This window comes from Nannospalax galili, unplaced genomic scaffold (genome assembly GCF_000622305.1).
Source record: "Nannospalax galili isolate Female #2095 unplaced genomic scaffold, S.galili_v1.0 scaffold111, whole genome shotgun sequence".
In the NCBI taxonomy this organism is placed as follows: Eukaryota; Metazoa; Chordata; class Mammalia; order Rodentia; family Spalacidae; genus Nannospalax; species Nannospalax galili.
In genome coordinates, this window is record NW_008330487.1 from 625,875 (window position 1) to 650,880 (window position 25,006).

At 55.3% G+C, this 25,006-nt stretch overlaps 1 protein-coding gene across 9 annotated transcripts in view; it reads left to right on the forward strand.

Moving 5' to 3' along the window:
• Adgrb2 (adhesion G protein-coupled receptor B2) overlaps window positions 1-24,843 on the forward strand; it is a 37,295-nt gene extending 12,452 nt beyond the window's left edge. For 2 of the 9 annotated variants that reach the window (XM_008848135.2, XM_017802012.2), the window contains exons 3-30: window positions 7,046-7,129; window positions 7,424-7,588; window positions 9,197-9,361; window positions 9,971-10,135; window positions 10,219-10,386; window positions 10,469-10,570; window positions 10,722-10,828; window positions 11,725-11,919; window positions 12,053-12,121; window positions 12,199-12,307; window positions 12,631-12,964; window positions 13,536-13,641; window positions 13,820-13,863; window positions 14,101-14,227; window positions 14,577-14,680; window positions 14,775-14,877; window positions 15,587-15,737; window positions 15,918-15,987; window positions 16,362-16,428; window positions 16,587-16,672; window positions 16,961-17,059; window positions 19,127-19,298; window positions 19,621-19,716; window positions 20,025-20,064; window positions 20,756-21,375; window positions 23,402-23,437; window positions 23,718-23,816; window positions 24,352-24,843. In XM_008848135.2, coding sequence (XP_008846357.1) covers window positions 7,046-7,129; window positions 7,424-7,588; window positions 9,197-9,361; window positions 9,971-10,135; window positions 10,219-10,386; window positions 10,469-10,570; window positions 10,722-10,828; window positions 11,725-11,919; window positions 12,053-12,121; window positions 12,199-12,307; window positions 12,631-12,964; window positions 13,536-13,641; window positions 13,820-13,863; window positions 14,101-14,227; window positions 14,577-14,680; window positions 14,775-14,877; window positions 15,587-15,737; window positions 15,918-15,987; window positions 16,362-16,428; window positions 16,587-16,672; window positions 16,961-17,059; window positions 19,127-19,298; window positions 19,621-19,716; window positions 20,025-20,064; window positions 20,756-21,375; window positions 23,402-23,437; window positions 23,718-23,816; window positions 24,352-24,537 — 3,869 coding nt within the window. In that variant the 3' untranslated portion in view covers window positions 24,538-24,843. The remainder of the gene's footprint in view (window positions 1-7,045; window positions 7,130-7,423; window positions 7,589-9,196; window positions 9,362-9,970; window positions 10,136-10,218; window positions 10,387-10,468; window positions 10,571-10,721; window positions 10,829-11,724; window positions 11,920-12,052; window positions 12,122-12,198; window positions 12,308-12,630; window positions 12,965-13,535; window positions 13,642-13,819; window positions 13,864-14,100; window positions 14,228-14,576; window positions 14,681-14,774; window positions 14,878-15,586; window positions 15,738-15,917; window positions 15,988-16,361; window positions 16,429-16,586; window positions 16,673-16,960; window positions 17,060-19,126; window positions 19,299-19,620; window positions 19,717-20,024; window positions 20,065-20,755; window positions 21,376-23,401; window positions 23,438-23,717; window positions 23,817-24,351) is intronic. The other 7 variants (XM_008848159.3, XM_017802018.2, XM_017802015.2 and 4 more) reach the window with 6 other exon arrangements.
• Window positions 24,844-25,006: the final 163 nt, after the last annotated feature.

A 25,006-nucleotide genomic window follows, 5' to 3' on the forward strand; every position in this document is an offset into this window, starting at 1 on the left:
GAACCCTTGGGACACACACTGAAGCCGTGTCCAAACCACAGCCCTGGCATGTGGTAGATCTGTAATAAACAGTTGCTGTGTTGTCATAATTTAGTGTTCTGGGTACAACTGTGCATGTGCTGGATGTCACAGATGATGGGGAGGGAGAGTGGGGGATCAAACCCTGAAGGTGTGGGAAGGCAGCTAAGGGAGGTGATTCAGAGGTGGGTTTTGAGGAATGAATAGGAATTCACTAGCCCGTGAAATTTCTCCTTAAATTGAATTGCTTTTTAAATTTAATATATTAAAAAGAGATTTCATATCGTGAATGGAAAGAGTATCACTTATCTGAAAGAAGATAATCAAAGAAACAACCACTGAAAACAAAGTGACGTTATTAAAGTCTAGCCCCAGTACTCTTCCTGTCTCTCTATTTGTTAGAAAGTGAAATTAGCACAGGGTGGGGAAATGTATGAAAGGACTCACAGAGACTTTATCCTTCATGTATTGGAAGGACACATTTGAAGTTACTGAGGACATGTTGGGCCCTTTTCCAGCAGGACGACAGGTACCAACCAGATTGCCCCAGACAAATCAACAAATCATCCTGGAAGAGTCCCTTAAAGGGGCTAATTCCCCAGGCCACGAGGCATGTTCCTGAGCTTCCCCAAGTCACCCTGTCTCATACTTTGGGAAAGCCTTGGGAAGGGACTTGTGAGCAGAGGGAACAGCCTGCGCAAGGGTGGGAGTGTGAAGCGTCACATGAGGAGCTATAAGGAGCAGTGGGCTGGTGGAAAGAGATAGGCCAGGGCTCTGACTGCATCCTAAGCAAAAACACAGGGACCTCGTCCTGTTGGCCAGTGGCTTGGACAAATGAGACATTTCTCCCAGGAAATGGGGCATTGTGGAGGAAGCAGGCTGGGTGGTGCTTGCTTTCCAGGAGTGAGGGACCATGTGGGGAGGTGACAGTGAACCGGGTTATGGGAGGCTAGGCTGATGGGTCAGTATCTTAGGGAGGAAGGAGCCCTGGAAGGGGTCTGGCATTTTGACAGGTGCCTGCTTCATAGGGAGACCTAGTTGTATTGGGCTGTAGGGGACAGCCTAGAGCTTTCAAAAGCCTCTTCCTTCTATGCACCCCTGGGTTTGGATGCACTGTGGGGTTCAGAAGCATTGCTGGGGGCTGTGGGAATCCATGGAGGGCCATGTCAGGTGACCAGTTGGTGCCATCAGGGCTCTGGAGTCAGTGCTGGGGAGGGTGTGGAGTTCCCTGGGGAGGGAGAAGTGATTTTTAAGTCCCAGCCCTCTCTCTTTGGAAGTGGTAATTCTGTGGTTATTTTTAATACATTCATAACATGGAGGTCTGGGGGGCTGAGCCATGTGGAGTTTGGAGAACACAGTCTGACAGGTATCCACAGTTGTGTCCCAGTGGGTACAAGGATCCTATTACAGAGCAAGGGTGATCCAAGGGTGCCCCTTGATGGGATGGAGGGGACACCCCCCCAACCTCAGGATGATCTGGCCTGTGCTTGCTCAAGGTCTTCCTTGTGCCTGGCTTCCCAGAGTCTAGGTCTTCCGTGCTATAGGGTGCTGAAGACAGACCTTGGAGGTCATGGGAGCTGTGCTTACAGGAAACTGATAGCTCGTATAACAAACATTGAGGACCAGGCCACAAAAATGGGGCCTGCCCACCCAAATTCCTATGTGGCCAGCCTAGGAGGGCTCCCTGGAAGAGGCAGCATTTGGCATGTACAAGATTTCTGGCAAACTGAGATAGAGGGAAGGGCATTTTGTGAGGAGGGAACAGATGCATGGAGGGAAGAAAAGATTTGCATGTTTGAGTGATGAAGGGAAGGGGTGCAACCTCCTTTTCATTGTTCTCCAGTCAGTCCATGTCTCTTTTCATGTAATTCTCACCATGGAGCCATATGGTTGGAGGATTACCCTTAACAGTCAGTTGAAGACTCTGAAGCTCAGAGAATGAGGTTCCTGGCCTAAGGGCATCCAGCAAGATGGTGGAGCTGGGAGTCACAAGCACATCTAGCTGCCTCCAGAATCTGTGTCAGTTCTCATTGGTCCAGGCAGCCTTCCACTTCGCTTGGCTGCCCAGTGGAAGGGTGAAAACAGGACCAGACAGGTCAGCAGGAGCTGGAGGTTTCTGCCGTAACCACGGCAGCGGGGAACTACTGAAGGGCATCATGTGGCTGGAGCTGGGATTCCAGAGGACACAGAGGAACAGAGAGGACATCTAGGCCCTCATGGTGGCAGGGAGTGGTGTGGGGAGAAGTAGAAGAAGGCAATTAGGACAGCAGGTGCGAGCCAGGGGCTTTGGCGGGGCCCATGGGCATTAGGAAGAAAAATCCAAGAATGGTCCAGCTAAGCTACATCTTTCAGTGGGATCAGTGCAGGTCTGAGGAGAAAGCAGGCCTTCTGAGTCAGGGAAGCCTAGCTGCAAGTTCCACTCGGCCTCTCTCCCATGGGAGTCATGGAGCCTTGTTCCTCTTTAGTGGTGAAGATAGACTGACCGCATTGAGGACTGAATGAGGTACTGGGGTGTGCACAGTGATGGGTACCTGGGAGAGGGCTCAGTAGGTAAAGTGCTTGTCACACAAGTGTGAGGACTTGAGTTCAGACCCCAGAACTCATGTAAAGCTAGATGTGGTAGCACACACCTGTAATCCCAGTGCTTCTATAAGATGGGAGGTGGAGACAGGACGTTTCCTCACCAGCTAGCCTAGTACTGCAGTGGTGAACAAGAGACCCTGGCTCAAGCAAGGTGAAGGGCGAGGACTGATACCTGAGGTTGTCCTCTGACCTCCACGTGTGTACTGTGGCATGAATACACCTGTACTCACACACATGAACACATGCACATAGAACTATCATACACACAGAAATATAAGAAAATGGATGCCACTTTTTTCAAAACAGAAGAGTGGTTGAATAGGGACACATGTTCTAGGCAGCATATCTGTATGGGAAGGGTGGCCCACGGGAGGCTGGTGGACTGCAGATTGGTAAGCACTAGAGCCCTGGTCCAGTGAGCCAGCCAGACTGACAGAGCAGGACACTTGGGAATTCTGGGGCACCCATACCCTTCCTGGGCCCTCCCTGTTCCTTTGATGCCACCTGCCTCAGCCTCCCCATGGGCCTGTCCTGTACTGGGCCTGCGCATATGTGCTGAATAAATGTTCCTGGCAGGTCTTATCTGTCTTTGTCCCCTTCAGGGACAACTGGCTCTCCCAAGCAGGAAGATGAGTTGCTGGCCTCTCCTGAGGGAGGTGTGGAGGGACATAGAGGGGAGGACAGCTGGAGTAGTCCCCAGCTGTGCAGCTATAGGCTCATTCCTTCCCCAATCTGGCCCAGCTCAGGGGACAGAGAGGAACCCTAAAGCTGGGCTCAGGAAACAGTCTGATTTCAAATAGGGTAGACTTCGGAAGCGACCAACTCACTTCTGGTTATACTGTGGGACTGGTCAGCAAATGGTTAGTGAATAGTTAGAGGATGTGGGGTCCACAGAGAGCAGGGCAAACCCACAACACACAGGTTAGATGGCCTCTGACATGGCCTGCGTGATGGTTGTCTGTGTGCCAGGCTGGGAGAGGGCACTATCCAGACCCAGTGATGGACCGAGGGTCTTATCAGAGCAGCACCCAGAGTGTTGTATGGCACTTGTGACAGAATGCATGACGTCTCCAGAATGTGTCCTGTGATTGAGTGTTGGGCTTGAGGGCAGTCTCAGTGGAGGCTGGGATCCTGTCTTGGAGTCTTAATGTCCTGACAGAGAAGACTAACATAGAAGTCTTAGGCAGGCACAGCTGTCCAGAGCTAGCATCTTGGAGGAGACCATTTCCAGTGACCCCTGTAGGGGTGGTAGGAGTCAGGAGCATGGAATGCATTTGTGTTGACTTCTTGATATTTTCCTGAGCCAGGCTCTATGCTGGTGCTCATAAGGATCAGGGGGAAGATTCACAGACAGCTTCAAAGGGCTCAAGGTGAGGAAAGATGGGTATTTCAGATGGTCAGAAGATGGAACCACCTATGATGAAAGGGACATAGGAAAGGGGGCAGCCAGCTCTGCCTGGGGAAAGGTTAATAAGGAAGGCTTCCATTGGAGATGGGCTCTGAAGGTTGAGTAGGAGTCTTCTAGGCAAAGAAAGTGTGTGTGTGTGTGGAGAGGGGGACTGAGGGTAGAGGCTTGACACAATATGCTGAATAGGATCTGATATGAAGTTTTTTAAGAGGTTATCTAGCAGGGAAAGGCTGCTGAGAGTGCTGGTTCAGAGGGGCTTATTAAGCTTTAGGGATGCATGTGCAGTAACAGAACAAGGCATGAACGCCTGCTGTGAGAAGTGACAGGAAAGTGGGCTGTGAAGGGAAGGTCCAAAGTAGCCCCTGTAGACAGGTAGGAAGGAGCCAGCAGTCAGGGAGGACACTGTACAAGGCGGGAAAGATGGATAAGCCCATTGCTGTAGAGGGTCAAGCGAAACAAGGCCTGCAAAGTGTTCCCAGGATTTAGCAGTAAGGAGGATGCTGATGACTGTCATGACAGGCCAGTTTCAGCGGAAAGATGTGGGCAGCAGTGAGACTGCAGTGGATCAACGAGGGAGGTGACATTTGAGCCAGGAAGTGAGTGACAGGTGAGAGAGTAGCAGCCAGGAACCACTCATTGGTACTGAAGGGAAGCTGAGGGCAGATGAGGAAGTGGGGAGTGAGGAGAACCCCCCAGAACAGAAGAGACCTGGGTCAGTCACTGTGGCTATGAGGAGAGGTTGCTGAGGAATCCCTGACAGGGAGGGGACAGTAAATGAACAGGGCCTTCTGGGAAGGTGGACGAGAGAGAGAGCATGGGGCAGGGCCTGACCAGGGGAGAGAAGCTGGGAGGTGGAGGGGGATGGCCAGAAGTCAGTGCTGTGTACCCTAGCTTCTCCCTTCCCTGTGAAGAAGGTTGTGGTTAAGTGAATGGGTGAAGTGGGCTTAAGGAGGAGAGAGAATGAGGGCCACGCTAGCAGAGAGAGGAACCAGGAAGGAACAAAGCCCAGAAGTGCTACCGACATGCCCTGGGCACCCAGCAGATGTGGAGCCCCAAACATGTCACAGGGCCAGCTGGCTTATCTCTAGAACCTTCAGCAGCCTGGGAGTGAGTGTGGAGAAGGTAGCTTGTCACAAGGCTCCAGGCTGAGATGGCTGAGCAGGCATGGCAGAAGGGGTGGGTGAGGGGACTGAACATCTGCTGACCTGGCCCTGGCCCTGAGGTCTGCAAGAGATGGGGTCCATGTGAGGCCCAAAGAGGCACAGAGGCTGAAGGGTGTCTGGGGAGGGCACTGTGGGGCTGAGGCAGTAATAGGGGACAATCCCATAGTCTATCTAGTTCCTGTTTGCTTTGTAGCTTCCTTCTGGGGCTTTACATTAGTCCTGAAGGGGTGTTATGAGTAACGCACCTCAGAGGAGAGATCAGGATCAGAGATGGCAAGGGACTGGAGGTACACAGCTAGTTAATGTTGGCCCCCAGGGTCCACGTCCACTTGAGCTCCAGGGGATGTTCTTGCAGGGTCCCGGTTTCAGAGATGGTGGAGAAATTTAAGGAAGTGGCTCAGGCCCCAAGGCTGGTGGCTTACAGAGTACAGAAGCTGTGCTGGGGGTAGTTCAGAACCCACTAGGCAATAGGTTTGCTGTCCTGGTCAAGGAGAAATTTTCTCTCCGGTGCAGAGCCTGGACTGAGCAGCAGGGGGCAGGAGGCACATAGCCTTCTGAGGTCCTGGTGCCTACTTGGTGCTCACCTAGCTTTCTGAATTAGGAGGACTTTCTCATTGGGGTACCCCATGGGCTGAGCCCTATCCCTAAACGGTCTTCCAGCCCCACCTGCCCAGGGGCTCCTATGTGGGTGGGACCTTTCCCCTGTGCATTCCTGTTTGCCCTTCACCCCATCACCCAATTTGAGGCTGATAGTTAGATTTGCATGACTGTAACAAATGCCTGAGATGATCAGCTTATAAAGAAAAGAGGTTATTTACTTTTTGGAAAAGGTTATTTTGGCCCATAGTTTTAGAGATTTCAGTCCATGGTCAGTTTTCCTGTTGCTTTTGGACCTGTGGTGAGGCAGCATATCAGGGTGGGGATGGTTGACAGAGGAAACCACTCATCTCCTCGCTGAGAATGAAAAGCAGACAGGTAAAGGACAGGGGTCTGCTTATTCCCTTCAGCTTCCAGGAACCACAAGACCTACTAAACTCCACTTCTTAAAGTTTCTGCTGCCTCCCAATAACACAACACTGAAGACTAAGCTTTTAATACATCATTGGAGGACATCCTAGATGCATTCTACAGCAGAGGGAGAGGCTTCAGGAGCTTCTGTTTGTGCAGCAGGTCAGGCTTGAGCCTCCAGACCAAGTGGGGCTGCTAAAGGCCTGGACCAGACATATCAATTCAGTCCTTTAGCAAGAGGGGGGTCTGTTTGGTGTAGGCCCCTGCCCTAGCCCCTTAGGTCTCAGAGCTAGGGCCTCTATATCACAGTCCATTACTGCTTGGTAGGGGGATGGGGCTGAGAATCATCTTATGCTGAGCCATGCATGGTCCAGGAGCAGGTGTGGAGCAGGATCAGCTACTTTGTCAGCTGCTTACTGTCAGTCCTAGGACGGAAAAGAGCTAAGCCACAGGTTCTCTATGCTCCTTGGACAAGTCATTGTTCTGGGCTTTTCCACCTCTCAACACGGATGACAGTCACTTCTTCCCAGTGAGAAGATTAAAGGAGACAGGTGTGGGCATGGCTTGGGACAACACAGACACCTTTCCAAAACTCATTAATATGTTGGCTATTGCCCTCCAATCTCCCATCTGGCTGAGGTAGAGGTGGACAAGGTGGTTGTGAGTCCCATGTAGCCTTCTGAGCCTCAGTTTCCTTATCTGTGAAATGGTGATGGTGGGGCAAGGGGCAGGATGTGATGCCTCTGCATTGCCCAGTCAGTTCCAGGCCCTCGGGCTGAGGACCAGCAAGGCTGCCCTCTTTGTGCCATTGTGGCAGCACTGAGCTGGCTTTTGCTGAGCCCTTGCCACCACCTCCGTGTTCCAGGTGAGGAGCCGGAAGAGGAACCGAAGGTGAAAACCCAGTGGCCAAGGTCTGCAGATGAGCCTGGGCTATACATGGCGCAGACAGGTAACTCGGGCCGCCTCCCTTCTCTGCGGCAGGGGCCCGACTGTGGCATCTGGTGGCATGTGTGCTTGACGTGTGCCCGTCTGTGTCTATGTTCTGGAGCTCAGTCCTGTCTGCCATGTGAGGCCTGTGGGCAGGGAATGGGTTGCCTCCCAAAGAGCCTGCCACTTGGGGTCAGGGTAGGAGGGTCCCTCTGATGCCTGCCCCCTCCCCCCATCTTGCTGGTACTCCCATGTCCCCATCAAACTGAGTGTCTGGGAGGTGTCCCCTGCCGCCGACGCTGTCCCTCTCTCGTAGGAGACCCGGCAGCTGAGGAGTGGTCCCCGTGGAGCGTGTGTTCCCTGACGTGTGGGCAGGGTCTGCAGGTGCGGACCCGCTCCTGTGTGTCCTCCCCTTATGGGACCCTGTGCAGCGGGCCCCTGCGGGAGACCCGGCCCTGCAACAATTCAGCCACCTGCCCAGGTAGGCCATCCTCCTCTCCTCCCCATCTGCCAGCAGGGTTAGGTCCTGTCTGGGACTCCAACACACAAATCTTCCAGAAATGCTTGGTTGCCCCTTCCTTGCCTTCAACAAACTTGCCTGCCCACCACACCATGCCTAGCCTAGGCATTATGCCAGCTTGGCACAAAGCCCTGGGGCCACAGAAGAATCAGGACACACCACTGGGCCCTGCTCTGGGCACTTTACTCCCCTGATGCCTACATTCTGGTAGTCAAGGCTGATGTTTGCACATTGCCTCCTCCATTTCCCTTAGTCCGCACCTCATGGGCACCTCTTGCAGCACCCAGGCTCCTGCATTTGCTTTTTCTTGTCTTGCCCCTCCCCCACCTTGGCTAAAGAGTTCAGCCTGCCCTTAGACCTAAGATGTATGCCACTTTATTTGAAAATGAAACCCTCCCTAAAGGTCCTCTCTGTGCTCTGGCCCCCCACCCCCCACCCCAGGGAGAGCCTCTGCTAGACCCCTAGTCTTAAATCGGTTTAAGCACACAGGTACTGAGGAAATACATGTACCTGCCTGGGCCAGGTGGTGACTGTGAGAGACAGGGCAGCGTCAACCCACCCTTTGCTTCCCCAGGGGTGAAATGCTGGCAGTGAATTTAAAGTAGGGCCTAGCTGGGGAGGGCTCTCGTGCTTGGGGGTGTGGCAGGAGCTTGTGGAGCACCGGGGCATTGTTGTGGTCCAGCTTGCTGTGTCGGTTGGTGTCCATGTAGAGGTTCATGTCTGTTTGTGTGTCTATGCGCTTGGGGCTGGGAGGGGCACTGTTGTTGCCCCAGTCCTGCCTTGCTGGATTCAGGCTTTGGGTCGGTGGGAAGGGAATGAGGAGGGTTGGGTGGATCTTGGATCCTTTCCTGGGGTTTCCCGTGTCCCCAGGAGAGGAAGACCACTGGCTGCCCTGGGTTGGCCCTATTCACCCTGCCCGGGTGGCCACAGAGTCTGTCCTGTGTGAGTTGGGACCTGAAGCCTGTGTCTGCAAAGGGGCTTTGCTTCCCCAGGGGTGAAATGCTGGCAGTGAATTTAAAGTAGGGCCTAGCTGGGGAGGGCTCTCGTGCTTGGGGGTGTGGCAGGAGCTTGTGGAGCACCGGGGCATTGTTGTGGTCCAGCTTGCTGTGTCGGTTGGTGTCCATGTAGAGGTTCATGTCTGTTTGTGTGTCTATGCGCTTGGGGCTGGGAGGGGCACTGTTGTTGCCCCAGTCCTGCCTTGCTGGATTCAGGCTTTGGGTCGGTGGGAAGGGAATGAGGAGGGTTGGGTGGATCTTGGATCCTTTCCTGGGGTTTCCCGTGTCCCCAGGAGAGGAAGACCACTGGCTGCCCTGGGTTGGCCCTATTCACCCTGCCCGGGTGGCCACAGAGTCTGTCCTGTGTGAGTTGGGACCTGAAGCCTGTGTCTGCAAAGGGGCTGGTGGTTGGCCTGGGACCCTGAGCCATCCCCGTGGCAGCAGAACCCAGGGCAGAGCCAATAAGGAGTGGTCATAGAGTTGCGGGGCTCCTAATTGGTGGGTGGATGGGCAGGTGCTGGTTGTGGGCGGAACCAAGGTGCCGCCCAGCCACCGGCCACGTGCTTCCTTACAGTGCACGGCGTGTGGGAGGAGTGGGGGTCCTGGAGCCTGTGCTCCCGCAGCTGCGGGAGGGGGTCCCGGAGCCGGATGCGGACCTGCGTGCCCCCCCAGCACGGCGGCAAGGCCTGCGAGGGTCCCGAGCTGCAGACTAAACTCTGCAGTATGGCCGCTTGCCCGGGTCAGTAGCGCCAAGGGGCTTCTAGGCAGGCGCTGCCCAGCTGGGTGGGAGGGATCGGGAGACCTAGGGGAGGCAGTCAGGTCCAATGCCCTACCCCTGGGAGTCCCATGAACTTTGACCACACATGGAGAAGTATACGTGCCAGCAGCCATCAGGGAGCCCTAGCTATGCCTTAGGGTTGGCACACTGTGACCCCATCAGAAGGAACCTGCTTGCCAAGACCCAACCCTACAAGCCCTTGCTGTAAATAGCACTTTGGTGCCCATGGTACATATGTGGACACAAAGCTAGACCTAAGAGTAGGCAAAGATCAAAAGGTTCTCCCTATGGCACATGTGCTCACCCAGAAGAGAACTGGCCCTTGGGGCTTGTCCTCAGCGCTGTGTGGAGAGATGTCCTGTGTTCCTGGAGCTGGTGACAGACAGGCAGAATGAGGCCCAGTCACCACGCACTCACTCCAGCCCCTGTCATATGCCCAGCTCAGTGGGACTGGTCTGGCACAGGTCTGAGTGCACAACAGGCTCTGCCTTCCCCCTGCAGTAGTCTGCCCTTGCCAAGCCCACCCACATTCTGCTCAACGGCCACCCCTGCTTGTGTCTCCCCATGCAGTGGAAGGCCAGTGGCTAGAATGGGGTCCATGGGGCCCATGCTCATCATCCTGTGCCAATGGGACCCAGCAGAGAAGTCGGAAGTGCAGTGTGGCCGGTCCAGCCTGGGCCACGTGTACGGGGGCGCTCACTGACACTCGGGAATGCAGCAATCTTGAGTGCCCGGGTGAGTGCTTAGTGTGAGGGTGGTGGTGGCAAGCCCTGACCTTGGGATCACCTGTAGCTTCTCACACTCCCCTTCTCCCACAGTCAATGATGGCAAGTGGGGGCCGTGGAATGCTTGGAGCCTGTGCTCCAGGACGTGTGACACAGGCTGGCAGCGCCGCTTCCGCATGTGCCGGGCCACAGGCACGCAGGGCTACCCCTGCGAGGGCAGCGGAGAGGAAGTAAAGCCCTGCAGTGAGAAGAGGTGTCCAGGTACTGCTTGCACCACTCCCAGGGCTTGGGGTAGATTGTGAGCCCAGCTGAACCCCTCGCCCCACTTCCCGTATCCCCATAGCCTTCCATGAGATGTGCAGGGACGAATATGTGATGCTGATGACATGGAAGAAGGCGGCAGCTGGTGAAATCATCTATAACAAGTGTCCTCCCAATGCCTCGGGTAAGGGCAGGAAGCTATCTTTGTAGAGCCTCACCCCCCACATCCTTGCTGCCCCCTTCTGAGTCCCCCAGTCCGAGTCTCCATCCTGAGATGGGTCAGGAATACTTGAGCACTCAGCCCCAATGCCCAGCCCTGTCTTATTCCCTTGCAGGTTCTGCCAGCCGCCGCTGTCTCCTCAGTGCCCAGGGTGTGGCATACTGGGGACTGCCCAGCTTTGCCCGCTGCATCTCCCATGAATACCGCTACCTGTACTTATCTGTGAGTGTGCCTGCTCTGGCTGGGGCACCACATGATGTGTGTCCCAAACTTTGGTCGGGGGTGGTGGGAGCTTAAGGCTTGCTCATACCCTATGCCTTGGGATATGCTGAGCCCACTTCTGCCTGACTGTACCCCTCCTTGTCTGACAGACTCCTATCATACGTCAAGGCTGAGTCCTCAGATGTCTTCCCCTATTTCTGGAGTCTATCTCTGTGTTCCTATATCCCCCCCACCCCCAGTTTCTCAGTCTCTTAAGTGTTAGTATACACCTTTAATCCCAGCACTTGAGCAGCAGAGGCAGGTGGATCTCTGTGAGATGGAGGCCACCGTGATCTACATAGTAAGTTCCAGGCCAACTGGGGCTGCAGGGAGACCCTGTCTCAAAAAGACCTCCCCTCAAAAGAATACTTGTTTAAGTATGCTGTGCTAGACTGGGGGCTATTTGAAGGCAGGGACAAAGTTTATCTTTTGTGTTCCAGCTCATGGGGTAAGGATAGTGTCAGCAAATGTGGCCTGTGTGTACGTTTCTGACCAAAGTGGGTATTGGTTGTGTGTTTGCATTGAGAGCTTGTGTCTGAGAGAGCATGTGTACATTATCTTTCAGAAGGTTCCTGACCCCTTAGGGACAGGGAGGTGCCTGGGCCTCAAGCTGGCTTGTCAGTCTGCGTTTGGGTGTCTGTCTGAGTATGTTCTTTCTCTAAGAGCTATTTCATTCTCCCTAAATTACCTGTTTCCTTCTTGTACTCTCTTCCTGGGAACCTCTTTGAGCCTGTCTTTGATCATGTATGGCCTCTCTCTTCCTGGATACAGAGAGTTGGTGGATGGGAGGAGGACAGGCCAGGGTCTAGTCCTGGTTCCTGATGCTTCAATGACAGGGGCATACATGTCACCCACAGCTTCGGGAGCACTTGGCCAAGGGGCAGCGCATGCTGGCAGGTGAGGGCATGTCCCAGGTGGTACGAAGCCTGCAGGAGCTACTGGCCCGGCGTACCTACTACAGCGGGGACCTGCTCTTCTCTGTGGACATTCTAAGGAATGTCACTGACACATTCAAGAGGGCGACATATGTACCCTCAGCTGATGATGTGCAGGTACCACTCCCTACTGGAGGAGGAAACAGGGCTGAGGGTAGAGAACTGCTGAGCCACTGTAGCAAGGTCTGCTTTGGGTAGCAAGGTGGCTGTGACGGGGCTCGCACTTCAACCAGCATTGCTCTTTCCCCAGCGCTTCTTCCAAGTGGTGAGCTTCATGGTGGATTCAGAGAACAAGGACAAGTGGGACGATGCTCAACAGGTGAGGGGCTCAGCCTCTGGGTTTCCCTTCTCATGACCTACTCTTGCCTTGTACCCTTACACCTTCTCTGTCCCCAGGTGTCTCCTGGCTCTGTGCACTTGCTCCGTGTTGTGGAGGACTTCATTCACCTGGTTGGCGATGCCCTCAAGGCCTTCCAGAGTTCTCTGATTGTTACAGACAATCTGGGTACAAGGAGGCAGGCGGGGGGGGGGTGCTGGATGTGGCAGAACCCACACCACCCCTGGGTGAGGGATGGTGTTGAGGGGCTCTTCCTAGTTTGCTCTTTTACTTCCCGGTTTTCTTTCCTCCATTTAATGCCATATTTCTTTCTCTCCGCCTTTCTTCCTCCCCTCCACCTTGGCGTTGTCTTTGTGTTCATGTGCTTCTTTCATGGCACTAACCTCCATGTCTGTCTGCCTTGCTTGGTGTGTATCTCCCTCATGTCTCTTCCCTTGGCTGTCCCCCTCATCTGTCTTTGGTGTGCCCTGCCCACCTTCCTTCCACTGCAGTGATCAGTATTCAGCGAGAGCCCATCTCAGCTGTGTCCAGTGACATCACGTTTCCCATGCGGGGCCGCCGGGGCATGAAGGACTGGGTGCGACACTCAGAGGACCGTCTCTTCCTGCCCAAGGAGGTGCTCAGCCTCTCCTCCCCAGGGAAACAAGCCACACCTGGGGCAGCCTCAGCTGGCAGCCCAGGCAGGGGGAGGGGCCCAGGAACCGTGCCCCCTGGCCCAGGCCCCGCCCACCAGCGCCTTCTCCCAGCTGACCCGGATGAGTCCTCCTATTTTGTGATCGGTGCTGTGCTCTACCGCACCCTTGGCCTCATCTTGCCACCCCCCAGGTGAGTCCAGCATAATGGCAAGATCCATCTGCAGCCTTGTTCCTTCAGAGACCCCCTCACCTGACTTCTCAAACACACCCAGGGCTCAGTAGGTAAAGTGTCTGTCTTGTAAGCCTGAGGACCTGAGTTTGATCCCCAGAATCTATGTAAGCCAGGAATAGTGACATGTTCCTAATCTCAGCACTGGGGTGGCAGAGAAAGGTACATCCTTGGGGCTTGCTGGCCAGCCAGACTAACCTACATGGCAAGCTTCAGGCCAGTGAGAGGTGGACAGTGCCTAGGGGACAACATCTGAAGTATGTGTGCACTTGTACATGCCTAACATACAACTCACAAAACTAAAACTAAAACATCCAGGCAGTTCCCAGAGACTATGCTGCTGTCCAGGACTTTACTGCTGACCAGATGATAGACCTCACCTAAAGTCCTGGGCCATGAAAGAGCTCTGTGCCCTCTCCTGGAATGTGCCCCCCCCGCACCCCCACCAAAGTCCTCTTCTACAGAAGCTTAGAGTTTCTGACTAGATTTGGGTATCTGCTGGCAGGATCTGACCTCAGTACTTTTCCCCCAGGCCTCCACTAGCTGTCACCTCCCGGGTGATGACAGTGACTGTGCGGCCCCCCACCCAGCCTCCAGCTGAGCCCCTCATTACAGTGGAACTCTCCTACATCATCAATGTAAGTGGGGACCCTGAATATCTGCCCACATAGGTGGCCTAAGGCCTGTCTGATGGAAGGTGGTCTGTCCTGGATGGCAGACCTGACTTCTAATCTGTGTGGGAGCAGCTGTGCCAGGATAGATGGTTGGGGCAGTGAGCTCCTCACCCTACACTAACACATGCCTTCTGCCCCACAGGGCACCACAGATCCCCACTGTGCCAGCTGGGACTACTCCAGAGCGTGAGTTGGGGGCAGCCCTAATTCCTCTCATCAGACATGGTCTCCTGCCTGGAAGACCAGAGGGTTCTTTGGTGCCATCATTGGTCTAAGGGGTCAAGAGCACATCCTGAGGCTCCTTTCTGTCATCTCATGGATATAGTCTTGCCCTGGATGTCATCTATCCTGGGAAGTGGTCAGCACTGGGCATGGGGCCGCAGAGCTAGGCTCTGGGTTCATGCCACCTCTCCTCCATTTAAGAGATGCCAGCTCAGGGGACTGGAACACCGAGAGCTGCCAGACCTTGGAGACCCAGGCAGCCCACACTCGGTGCCAGTGTCAGCACCTGTCCACCTTTGCTGTCCTGGCTCAGCCACCCAAGGACCTGGTGAGTAGACGTGCTTGGGTTGGGCTAGCATCCATGAGAGTGTTGGCAGGCTTCTAGGTGATCCTGTGTGGCTCTGTGCACATGAACTTGTGGGAATGCACATGGAAGTTGGGGCCCCTTGGTGGTGTTCAGAGCCATGACACCTGCCCAGGAGTGGATGATTGTGAATATGTCTATGTGTGGGTGACTGAGTGTAAGTATGTATCTGCTTGTATGACTGGGTTTGATCTGTATACACCTGAAAACAATAGCGTGTGCCCTTCTGCGTGTGAGGAGTGTGCCTGCCTGCATCAGACAGGGAGACCGGGTGCCCTACCTTTGTCCTCTCCCAGCAACCCATTTCCCACAGACCCTGGAGCTGGCAGGTGCGCCCTCAGTTCCCCTGGTGATTGGCTGTGCAGTGTCCTGCATGGCTCTGCTCACACTGCTTGCTATCTATGCAGCCTTCTGGAGGTAAGTCTGATGTTGAGCTGGGCGGGAGGTGGCCAGCCACCCAGGTTTAGGCAGTCAGCCAATGCCTCTACTTCTGCCTGCTGTGCCCTGTCAGGTTCATAAAATCAGAACGTTCCATCATCTTGCTGAACTTCTGCCTGTCCATCCTGGCTTCCAACATCCTGATCCTCGTGGGCCAGTCCCGGGTGCTGAGCAAGGCAGGTGCAGGCTCCTGGGGGTGTCAGGGAGGGGCATAAGTGAGGGGGTGAGGACAGAGAGTGCCTGCATATGAGAGCGGGTGTGTTTGTGTGGATGTCCTGGAGTGATGGATATGGGTGTACACCCCAGCCCCATACTGGGGAGAGGGTGTGTGTGTGAGCATACTAGATGGCGTTGGTGTGTGTATGCTCAGTGATGAGTGTTTGTGTACATCAGTGAATGTGTGCGTGAGTGCCTGGGCACATGGGTGTTGGGCGGGTGGCATTAGGCCTCCTCTTGTCTGCCAGTTTTCCTTTGCCATCTGCCTGTGGATGCTCCATGCTGATTGTACCCCATGACCCCTTGGCCTTCGCTGCATAGTGCCAGCACTATGAGAGCCAGGTGTGGAGCCCTGCTTGGCCATGACTTGGCAGGTGCTCCTGTACGTCCCCCTCCCCCTACTTGTCAGTCCTGTCTGTGCGTGGGTGGCCTGCCCGCCCGCCTCCCCGGATGCCTAGTGCTGTGTGCATGTCACCAGGCCTGTGTCGTGCTGTGTGTGGGTGCAGGAAGGTGGGGGGGTGGGTGCCTGGCAGGGCTTGGGTGGGGGGGCGGGGCTCCAGTGGGCGGCTGGCCATGCAGCACCCAGGCCTAGCAGTCAGTGTGGGAAGCTGGCAGCTCCCACCCTGGCCTCTGCTCAGGGCCACTCCCTCCTGTTCCCTCTCCCTGCAGGGTGTATGCACCATGACTGCGGCCTTCCTGCACTTCTTCTTCCTGTCCTCCTTTTGCTGGGTGCTTACTGAGGCCTGGCAATCGTACCTGGCTGTCATCGGGCGGATGCGTACCCGCCTGGTTCGCAAGCGCTTCCTCTGCCTGGGATGGGGTGAGCGAGGCCAGTGCTGGACTCTGCTGGTGTGCCTGGGGCGGCAGGGACAGCCCGGGAGGCACTGCTTGAGCCCTGGCCCAGCTCTGTAGGGATAGGGGTCAGCTGGGCTGGAGGATAGGGCGTGAGGGGGCCCTGAGCACCTGCGGCCTGCTCACCTGGCCTCCTCCACTCCCCCAGGTCTGCCTGCCCTGGTGGTGGCCGTGTCTGTTGGCTTTACACGCACCAAAGGATACGGTACATCCAGCTAGTACGTGGGCCTCCTGTAGCAGGGGTTGGGTCTGTGGGAGAACTGGACTGGACATTAGGTCTTTTCAAGCTGAGGCCCTGACCTGTGCTTGTTGTAGGTCTTTGGGAAAATTCCTTGTTATCTCTAGCCTCAGTTTGCCTGGCTGTAATGCTAGGATTACAGGGAACTGCTTCCTTTTATTCCCATGGGGATGAGCCTGATGTTCCAGATCTTCATGGGAGGGGAAACTGAGGTCCTTCTCTGTGGCTCTTGTCCTGCCTAGGCCTTAGTATCCACTGGTGATGTGGGCATGAATACCCAAGGACTAAGGCTGGTGGAATGGTATGGAGGGGGCCTGCTGGGTGTCTGATGCTCCCTTTTGTCCCCCACCCCAGCTGCTGGCTGTCCCTGGAGGGTGGCCTGCTCTACGCCTTTGTGGGTCCCGCAGCTGTCATTGTCCTGGTATGTACCCCTTTCAGCATCCGGGGAGAGATGTGGCCCCAGGGAGTCATCATGTCCTTCTGCCTTCTCCCTGGCCTCCAACTCCCACCTGGGAATGTCCCTGCCCAGAGGATACCTGGTGATCCTGTCTTCCCCCATTCCCCTCCACCGGCCCCCAGGTGAATATGCTCATCGGAATCATCGTCTTCAACAAGCTCATGGCTCGAGATGGCATCTCAGACAAATCCAAGAAGCAGAGGGCCGGGTAAGGGGAGGGTCTCTGTAACTCAGCCTTTCTGGGAAACATGCAGGGAGGGGGAGCCAAGAGTGCCTTAGAGACTCAGGGCTTGCCAATGCCAACCTGGGGGCATCAAGGGCGCAGGCAAGGTGAGCACCTGGAGTGCTCAGCTGCAGCCAGCCCCTCACCCACCCTAACCCAGCTCTCTCTCTCTCGTCTGCCCTCCCCTCCCAACCCTTCTCCGGGCTCATTCTGCCCCATCTCCCGGCTTCCCATGTGTCTCCCTTTCTCCCGTGTCTGTGCCGCCCCCCCGAGGTCGGAGCGGTGCCCCTGGGCCAGCCTGCTCCTCCCCTGCTCAGCGTGTGGAGCGGTCCCCAGCCCCCTGCTCAGCTCAGCCTCGGCCAGGAACGCCATGTTAGTCGTGCCCCCTGGAGGGCGGTGGGGGTGGGCAGGGTCTAATGAATGGGAGGGCAGTGCCCATGGTTTGGGGGGGTCGGGAGGGATATTAGCCCAGTGCCCTGGAAAGCTTGCCTTGTCCTCCCACTGTCACATGCTCTCTGGGGCTCAGGGATGAGGTGGCCGAGGGCATTTGGGAGTGACTGCCTCCCCATGTTTCTGGGTTCCTCCGCCCACCCTTCCCTCTTGCCCTGCTGCTGCTATGGCACAGCCACAGACGACTCCTCCTCTCATCACCAACCTGAAGGCTCAGAGTCTTAGGCCCTAAGAATTTTTGAGCTATAGAACCTTCGAATTAGAATGACAGAATCTTAGAATAAAACAATCAGAAGTTAAGAATGTTAGAATGAGTGAATCATCGTCTTATCATCTGTCATAGATTCTGACTTGAATTTTCAGGCCTTGAATCTCATAATCAATCGGAGACAGAATCATGGAGGTTACAGTTACTTTACTGAGGCCCTCCACCCCCAGCAGCTGAGACTCTTAAAGCCTGAGCTATGCAGGAGTAGGAAGGGCCTGGGGCTCAACCTCCTCCCAGGGCTGGGAGTCCCAGTGAGGGCCCAGCTTTGTTACACACACCCCTAGGGGCCTGTGGAGACAGCTGGTCCTGGCACCATGAAGCTCTGAGAAATTCCAAGGAGCTATGAGCTCTCTCTGCTTTGAGTTGCCACCTGCCTCTGCCCAGTCTGCTAAATCAGCAGATCAAAGCACAGGCCATAGAGTCTGCCCGCCAAGCTCCCTTCTCCCTGCCCAGCTGGGCATACTCCAGTCTCCTCATCTGTCAATTGGGATACTCATCCCCAGGCCTGTTTATGGGAGTTGTTTTGATCACAATTTGAAATAATATATGTAAAGTGTTCAGTGTAGGGCCTGGCAGAGAATTGGAGGTTAATCAATGGCAGCTCTTATTACTGTGATTAGAGCCTCTCTGGATCTTGGCTCCACCTCCAGGGCTTCAGAGATACTGTGTTGTACCACACCCCCATCCCTCCTTGCTGGGCTGAACAGCCCTAACCCAGGACAGGTCTTGGCCTCAGCCCATCTCTTTGCCTTGGCCTCTGACTCTCTGTAGAATGGTGCCACTTAGCTCTGTCTAAAGCTGTGCACGACTCTCCACTGGGGTTGCTGGGGGCTGGGCAGAGTGGGCTGGGTGTAGCTCCCCACCCAGAAGGGCAAGGCTACCCTTCCATCTCTTGTTCCTCAAGGGCTTATAGCACGTGTCAGGGGTGGGGCTGGCCTATTGGTCAGGGCCTTTCTGCCTATTATCTCTGCCTTCCTCTGGCAAGGCCAGGGATAAATAGGTTTGGTTCTGACCCCAGATATGATCCTTCTACCCTGAGATCTGAGCAACCACCAGGAGCCAGAGTTCCTCTAAGGGAAGCTGGGGGACAGCCTCAACCTCACTGGGCCTGGCCCCATCTTCACAGGATTTGTGCTATGTTGTCTCTCCACGTGCTCTGCCTGTTTAATCTTTCTGTCTGTGTCTCTGTCTCATACTCTCTCATTGTGGCTGTCGTATCTTTGTCCCTGTCCTCTTCTCCTTTCTCCAGACTACTGCCTTGGAGTCTCTGGGGATGTGGCTCTGGCCTGTGCTGTCCTCCAAAGCTCCCCAGGTGCTCCTGTTCAAATTGGGCCTGAGACTCCGAGTCTGCCTCTGTCTGCCTTTGTCTTCCTCCGCCTGCCCCCACTTCCCTCCCCTGGCTCTTTCTACTTTCTCTGTTTTCAAAGGTTGCCTTTGCTCTGGCTTAGTCCCACTGTACCTGTCTATCCATCCCTCCCACTCTCATGTACCCCCCTACTCCCATCCCCAACCCTCAGTGACCCCTGGCCCCATAGTTTTCTGCTGTCTGTTTCTGTCCTGTTTCTCCAGCTCCAGTTCCTTGGCTCCTCTCTGCTTGGAGACACTCCCGAGGTCCTGGAATTTGGGGTCCTGCTAGTCCCCAAGCCGAGTGGAGGCCTAGGCTCCTGCTACACTGTTCTGTGGCATGTCACTCTGACAGACTTTTGCCACTGTCTCCTCAGGGCCTCACTCTGGAGCTCCTGTGTGGTGCTGCCCCTCCTGGCACTCACCTGGATGTCTGCTGTCCTGGCCATGACAGACCGCCGCTCCGTCCTCTTCCAGGCTCTCTTTGCTGTCTTCAACTCAGCGCAAGGCTTCGTCATCACCGCTGTTCACTGCTTCCTGCGCCGAGAGGTACTGGGCCTCTCCTCTTGTCTCCCCACCTACCTGCCACCCATGCCTGGCTCTGGCTTCTCCCTCTGGTTCAGAGTAACTGGGTACTTCAGGCTCTGGTGGGCAGTCCTTGGTGTGGACCCTGCTAGCTTGGGCAGCCTTGAAGGCCTGGGTCTCCTGCGGCTCCCTCTCCCTGACAGCCCAGCCTAGGTGGCATCATCTTCAGGCTGGATGCCTGTCTCTCTTTCCACTCCTGCCCTGGGTGCCTGGGATGGGAAACCCAGCCCACTGTGGTGGGGGTGCTGTGGTGACCTCATGCCCAGCAGGTGCTCTCTGCCCCCAGGTCCAGGATGTGGTAAAGTGCCAGATGGGTGTGTGTCGGGCTGATGAGAGTGAAGACTCCCCTGACTCGTGCAAGAATGGGCAATTACAGATCCTGGTGAGTGAGAAGGCCTGAGTGTATTCCCTATCCTCCTGCTGTAAGTGCCTCACTTTCCCCATCCCATCCATGACAGGGAGGGGACAGAGACCAGGTTTAATTCCTAAGACATTGGGGTGGCACTGGACAAGTTCTTGCCCCATTCAGCTTTCCTACCTGCACTGTGAGGATTTGTTGGGCAGGGTGCCATAGGTGGCACCTCAGGTGGGAGGACTGAGGAGCTGGGGAGGAAGGAGCCTGAGCTCTTCGTACCCTGATACATCACCCCTCTCTCTTTGCCCACCTGCTTTCTCCCTCTCCGCCTATAGTCAGACTTTGAAAAGGATGTGGATCTGGCGTGTCAAACAGGTGAGTCTGCTCAACGGAGTTGAGAAGCCCCAGGGATGGGCACCATAGGAGCCCCACACCCTGCCATGGGAGGCTCCCGTGGGCACTGGGGTAATGGAGGGCTGCTTTGGCCTCAGATAGACCTGAGTTTGAGTCACAGCTGAGAAGGCTGCTTACTGCCTGCCTCTGGGAAAACTGCTCTCTTATCTGAGCCTCCAGCTCACAAACCTATAAAGGAGAGAATGGTGTTGTCTTAGGTAAGGAGGAAAGCTTAGGGCCTACAGGAATTAGGCAACATCAAGTATACGGTAGGGGCCTTGGCATATACTGGCTGCTACATTACATCACTTCTGCGGCTTTTACTGGCATCTCTTTCCAATCTCATGTCTAGGGCAGATGTTCTCTGGGAAATAGAGAGGAGTAAGGTCCTTTGACAGACTTTGGGGCTGTGAGGTAGAAGTCAAATCCTGTACCATGGCACTGTGGGAACTGGGTCTTAGCTTTGTTTCCTGCCCTGCCTTCCTTGGGCCCCTCATGCAGTTGTCTTTCTGTCCCTTCTGGTGTATGAGAGAATACCAACCATCTTTCCAGGGCTCAGTTTCTCTCCCTACCCAAGCTCAGAGGCTTGGTAACTACCTAGCCCGGGCAAGAGCATCAGGGGACGGGTCTCACTTCCTCAGGACTCACCCTTCCCTCCCACTCCTGCCCCCAGTTCTGTTCAAGGAGGTCAACACTTGCAACCCATCCACCATCTCTGGTACACTGTCCCGACTGTCCCTGGATGAGGATGAGGAGCCCAAGTCCTGTCTCGTGGGTCCTGAGGGTGGCCTCAGCTTCTCACCACTACCTGGGAACATCCTAGTACCCATGGCAACCTCACCAGGTCTAGGGGAGCCACCACCCCCCCAGGAGGCCAACCCTGTGTACATGTGTGGGGAGGGTGGCCTACGGCAGCTGGACTTCACATGGTTGCGGCCAAGTGAGCCGGGCTCTGAGGGGGACTACATGGTGCTGCCCCGGCGGACTTTGAGCCTACAGCCTGGTGGTGGAGGTACGGGGGGTGAGGAGGCCCCAAGGGCCCGACCAGAGGGGACACCCCGGCGGGCTGCTAAGACAGTAGCCCACACTGAAGGCTACCCCAGCTTCCTGTCTGTGGACCACTCGAGCCTGGGACTGGGCTCTGCCTATGGGTCTCTCCAGAACCCCTATGGGATGACCTTCCAACCGCCACCACCAACACCCAGCGCCCGTCAAGTACCTGAGCCAGGGGAGCGCAGCCGGACCATGCCCCGTACTGTGCCAGGCTCCACCATGAAGCTGGGTTCCCTGGAGGTGAGAGACTGTGGGGTGTGGGAAGAGGATCTGCCTACTGTGTGCCTGAGACCGTGTCTGAGTCACAGGATGCAGCTGGGAAGGGACAGCTGTCAGCCTCCCTAGAGCAGTTTTGGAAATTCATACCCCTTGCTTTCTCCTTACCCCACAGCTCACAGAACTCAGCTCTGAGGAAACTGAATGCTTCACGTAGGTGGAGCTTCACGTGCTGGGGGTCAGCTTCTCAGTTCATTCACTCGTGCTCGGGTGCCCACTTCGGGGTGACTGGTCAGCATGAGCTCTCCTTTAAGGCGACTGGCTCAGGCACTCAACTGCTAAGGCAGCTATCCAATGGACTGAGCCTGGGCTTCTGCAGCACGTGGATCTGAGTCCGGTGTGGACTCTGCTGACTGGCAGTGAAAGATGCTGAATGCATCATGTGATCTCACTGAGCCTAAGCTTCCTTAGGTATAAAGTGAGGATAGCTCAGAGGTCTCTCTGTAGCATTTTTTTAGAGGATTGAGTGATGTAAGACTTCTTTTTATCTGTGTGGAACAAGTAGAAAGTGCTAGAAAATTGGGAGTTGCTATTATCATTGAAATTGGCCCAGAGTGCTCCTTTGGCCTCTAATTAGAGAAAACGGAGGCCCTTCTGTGGCCCTGGCTGTATTTTCTGTTGATACCCATCTTCCCTATGGTCTGCTCTTTGCAGAGGATCTCTCAGAAAAAGCAGATTGGTAGAAGTCCAAGGTAGAACTCTAGAACATTCTAGAACTCTTATTTAGAGGGATGAGGGGGATTGTGGTTAAGGAAAGAGGTTGGCGTCACAGTTTAGACATAATTAACTGCTTGTGTCTAACCTCAAAAAGTTGCGCTCTCTGGCCTCTGCACAAAGAAAGCGAAGTTAGCAGTAGAGAGGTCACAAGGTTAGTTTTGTGCCTAAAATGTTCCTTGAACATTTGGTGCCTGCTCCTGCCACAGATGGCAGCAAAACAGAAAAGATGACACTGGCGTTGTTGAGGGTGTGTTTAGCATCATGGCATGCTTTGTTCTGTGGACACCTGCTCATGGTTGAGCCACTGAGGAGGGGCCACTGCTGGGCTCCTTGTGTGGGAGGTAGCAATAAATGTGGCAACAGCTTGAGGGGTCAAGGATGGTGTCCAGAATAGTATGGGTGACTGAGATGGACAGCAGTGGATGCACAGGCATGGGTTTGGGTCACAAACTGTGTTAGCAATGACTTTGGGGCACTGAGGGTAGGGATAGGGGTGCTGTTATCTGTAGAGAGATGGAGTCTGGGATGAGGAAGGCATAGAGGCAGAGAAGCAGGGTGGAGAGAGGAGGCAGAGTAGGCCAGGAGGTGGAAGGAAAACCAGGAGAATGGAGTCAAGAGCTAGTAGTGTGAAGTGGGGTCATCAGATTGGTTGGGTCTTAGGAGATCCAGATTGTTGGTGTTAACATCACCTCTGAGGGCCTGGGGCCAAGTGGTACAGCCTTTCTCCCCTCCATGGACCTCATGTGCTTCATCTAAATGGGACCATTGGCCTTGGTCTCCTGAGTCCTTCCAATGCCATCATTCTAAGACTTTGAGGTCTCCTCCTCAAGTGGTACTGGATGTTGCTGAGCTTGTTGGGTGGTGGTCTTGGGAAAGTAAGGGTCAAGAGAGCATGAGGAGTCATGGAGTCAGGGACCAGTGAGGTTTCCCCGGAGAGGGGAGAGAGCATGGGGAAGGAGAATAGCCTGGATTCCAGGGCACAGAGAGTGAGTGTAGGCTCTGTGATCCTGTGTAGGGGTATCCCTACCATAGTCCACCTTTTAGCATTTGACCTCAGTTTGCATCCCTGGGTGTGCTCCCAGGAGCACCTGTCTGTACATCCCACCATGAATGTGCATTACACCCCACTGCTTTTGTGCCACGACCCCAAGGGATGGCCCATAAGGATTCCCAACTCCAGGGCCTGGACAGGGGAAGGTGCCATGGAGCCCTGGGGCCCCAGGTTTCCTATGAAAAGCTCCCTCTCTTTCACTGTCTGCTTGTTGCTCCTTAGCGAAAGAAGCTCCGGTATTCAGACTTGGACTTTGAGGTGAGTGCTGGCCGTAGGAGGGGGAGCTATCCCTAGAAGGCCTACTCCTAGAATTGCCCTAAGCCCAATTGCAGAGCCCAGTCCTGGGCCCCCAAGCCTCTGGATTCCATGGGATCTTCTCCTCTATCCTCCTACCCACACCCATAGCTCAGGGGCACAGAGAGCTGGCGTTTTCCCAGAGGGGCCAGGGCAGACCAAGAGAACATAGGGCAGGGGGCACTGAGGTGGGTCCACAGTGCTACCCCAGGGGAGCACTCTTCTGACATCCAGTGGCCCCTAGAAGGTGATGCACACCCGGAAACGGCACTCAGAACTCTACCACGAGCTCAACCAGAAGTTCCACACTTTCGACCGCTACCGCAGCCAGTCCTCAGCCAAGGTGAGGGCTCTTCTGTGGCTGTTCCCTGTTCATAGCACCAGGCCTGACCTAGTGCATGGCTCCTGAGGGGGGACCCTGACCCATGGCCCCTCTTGGCAGAAGGAGAAGGTGGTGTTGTTTGACAGGATGGTGCACATGTTGTTAAGTACCCCCGGACTGGGGGTGAGGTGGGTTCTGCGGGATTCATGTCCCACTCTTTCCCCCTGCCTGAAAAACTGCAGCCTGCTCACCAAGAACCTACTCACTGTGTAAGCTGCAGTTTAGGGGTTACCTTGGGATAGGAAAGTGCTACAGAGAGTGAACACTGATGGGACGCCCCATGCCCCAGGATTGGAAAGGAGGGTGGGCAGACAGGAGACATGGTCCTAGGGTTCCACCAGCACAAGAGACAGGACTCCAGCAATATCTGACTGTGTCTTGACACTTGATTGCTCTGTAGCATTGGGCATTCTCAACACTCCAGGGACCTCCTTGGTTTGCTCTGTACAGTGGGTGGGAGGGTACCAGTGCATCACCACAGGTTTCCCTCCCACAGGAGAAGCCCAGCCCCGGGGACCGTCCCGGCCTGTCCCAGCATCGGCGGCATCAGAGCTGGAGTACCTTCAAATCTATGACACTGGGCTCACTGCCCCCCAAGCCCCGAGAACGACTGGCTCTGCACCGGACAGCAGCCTGGGAACCCACAGAACCACCAGACGGCGACTTCCAGACAGAGGTGTGAGTGCCACGCCGGACTGCCCACTGCACAGAAATATATATCTCTCTATTTTCACACTCCACTTTGGAACTACCCAGGAGCCAGCGCCCCTCCCCCTCCCGAGGCTGGGCAGGAGGCGCAGAGGACTCAGCAGGGCTGGGGGAAGCCAGACCTGGCGTGGCCTGGGAGTCAGGGCCCCTCCTTGTTTCTCTGAGGCCCCTCAGCCACCCACCGGAGCCTCATCTTTGCCCTGGCCTGTCTGTCCCTGTCCTGGGCTGGGGAGGGGGGAGGGGAAATTTGTTGGGAATAAACTTCACTCTGTGGATTTGGCTGCTGAGCTGTTTGATTTCCCCAGGCAGAGGGCCTAGCCCTGGGACCCCAACTTTGTTCCCCCATCTCCTTGGTTGTGCATTGGGGTCAGGCCAGGCCTGGCTGGGAGGGGCTAGCTACACTTTGACTCGTCTTTGCCTCTGACTCCCTTGGTGGCTAGTAT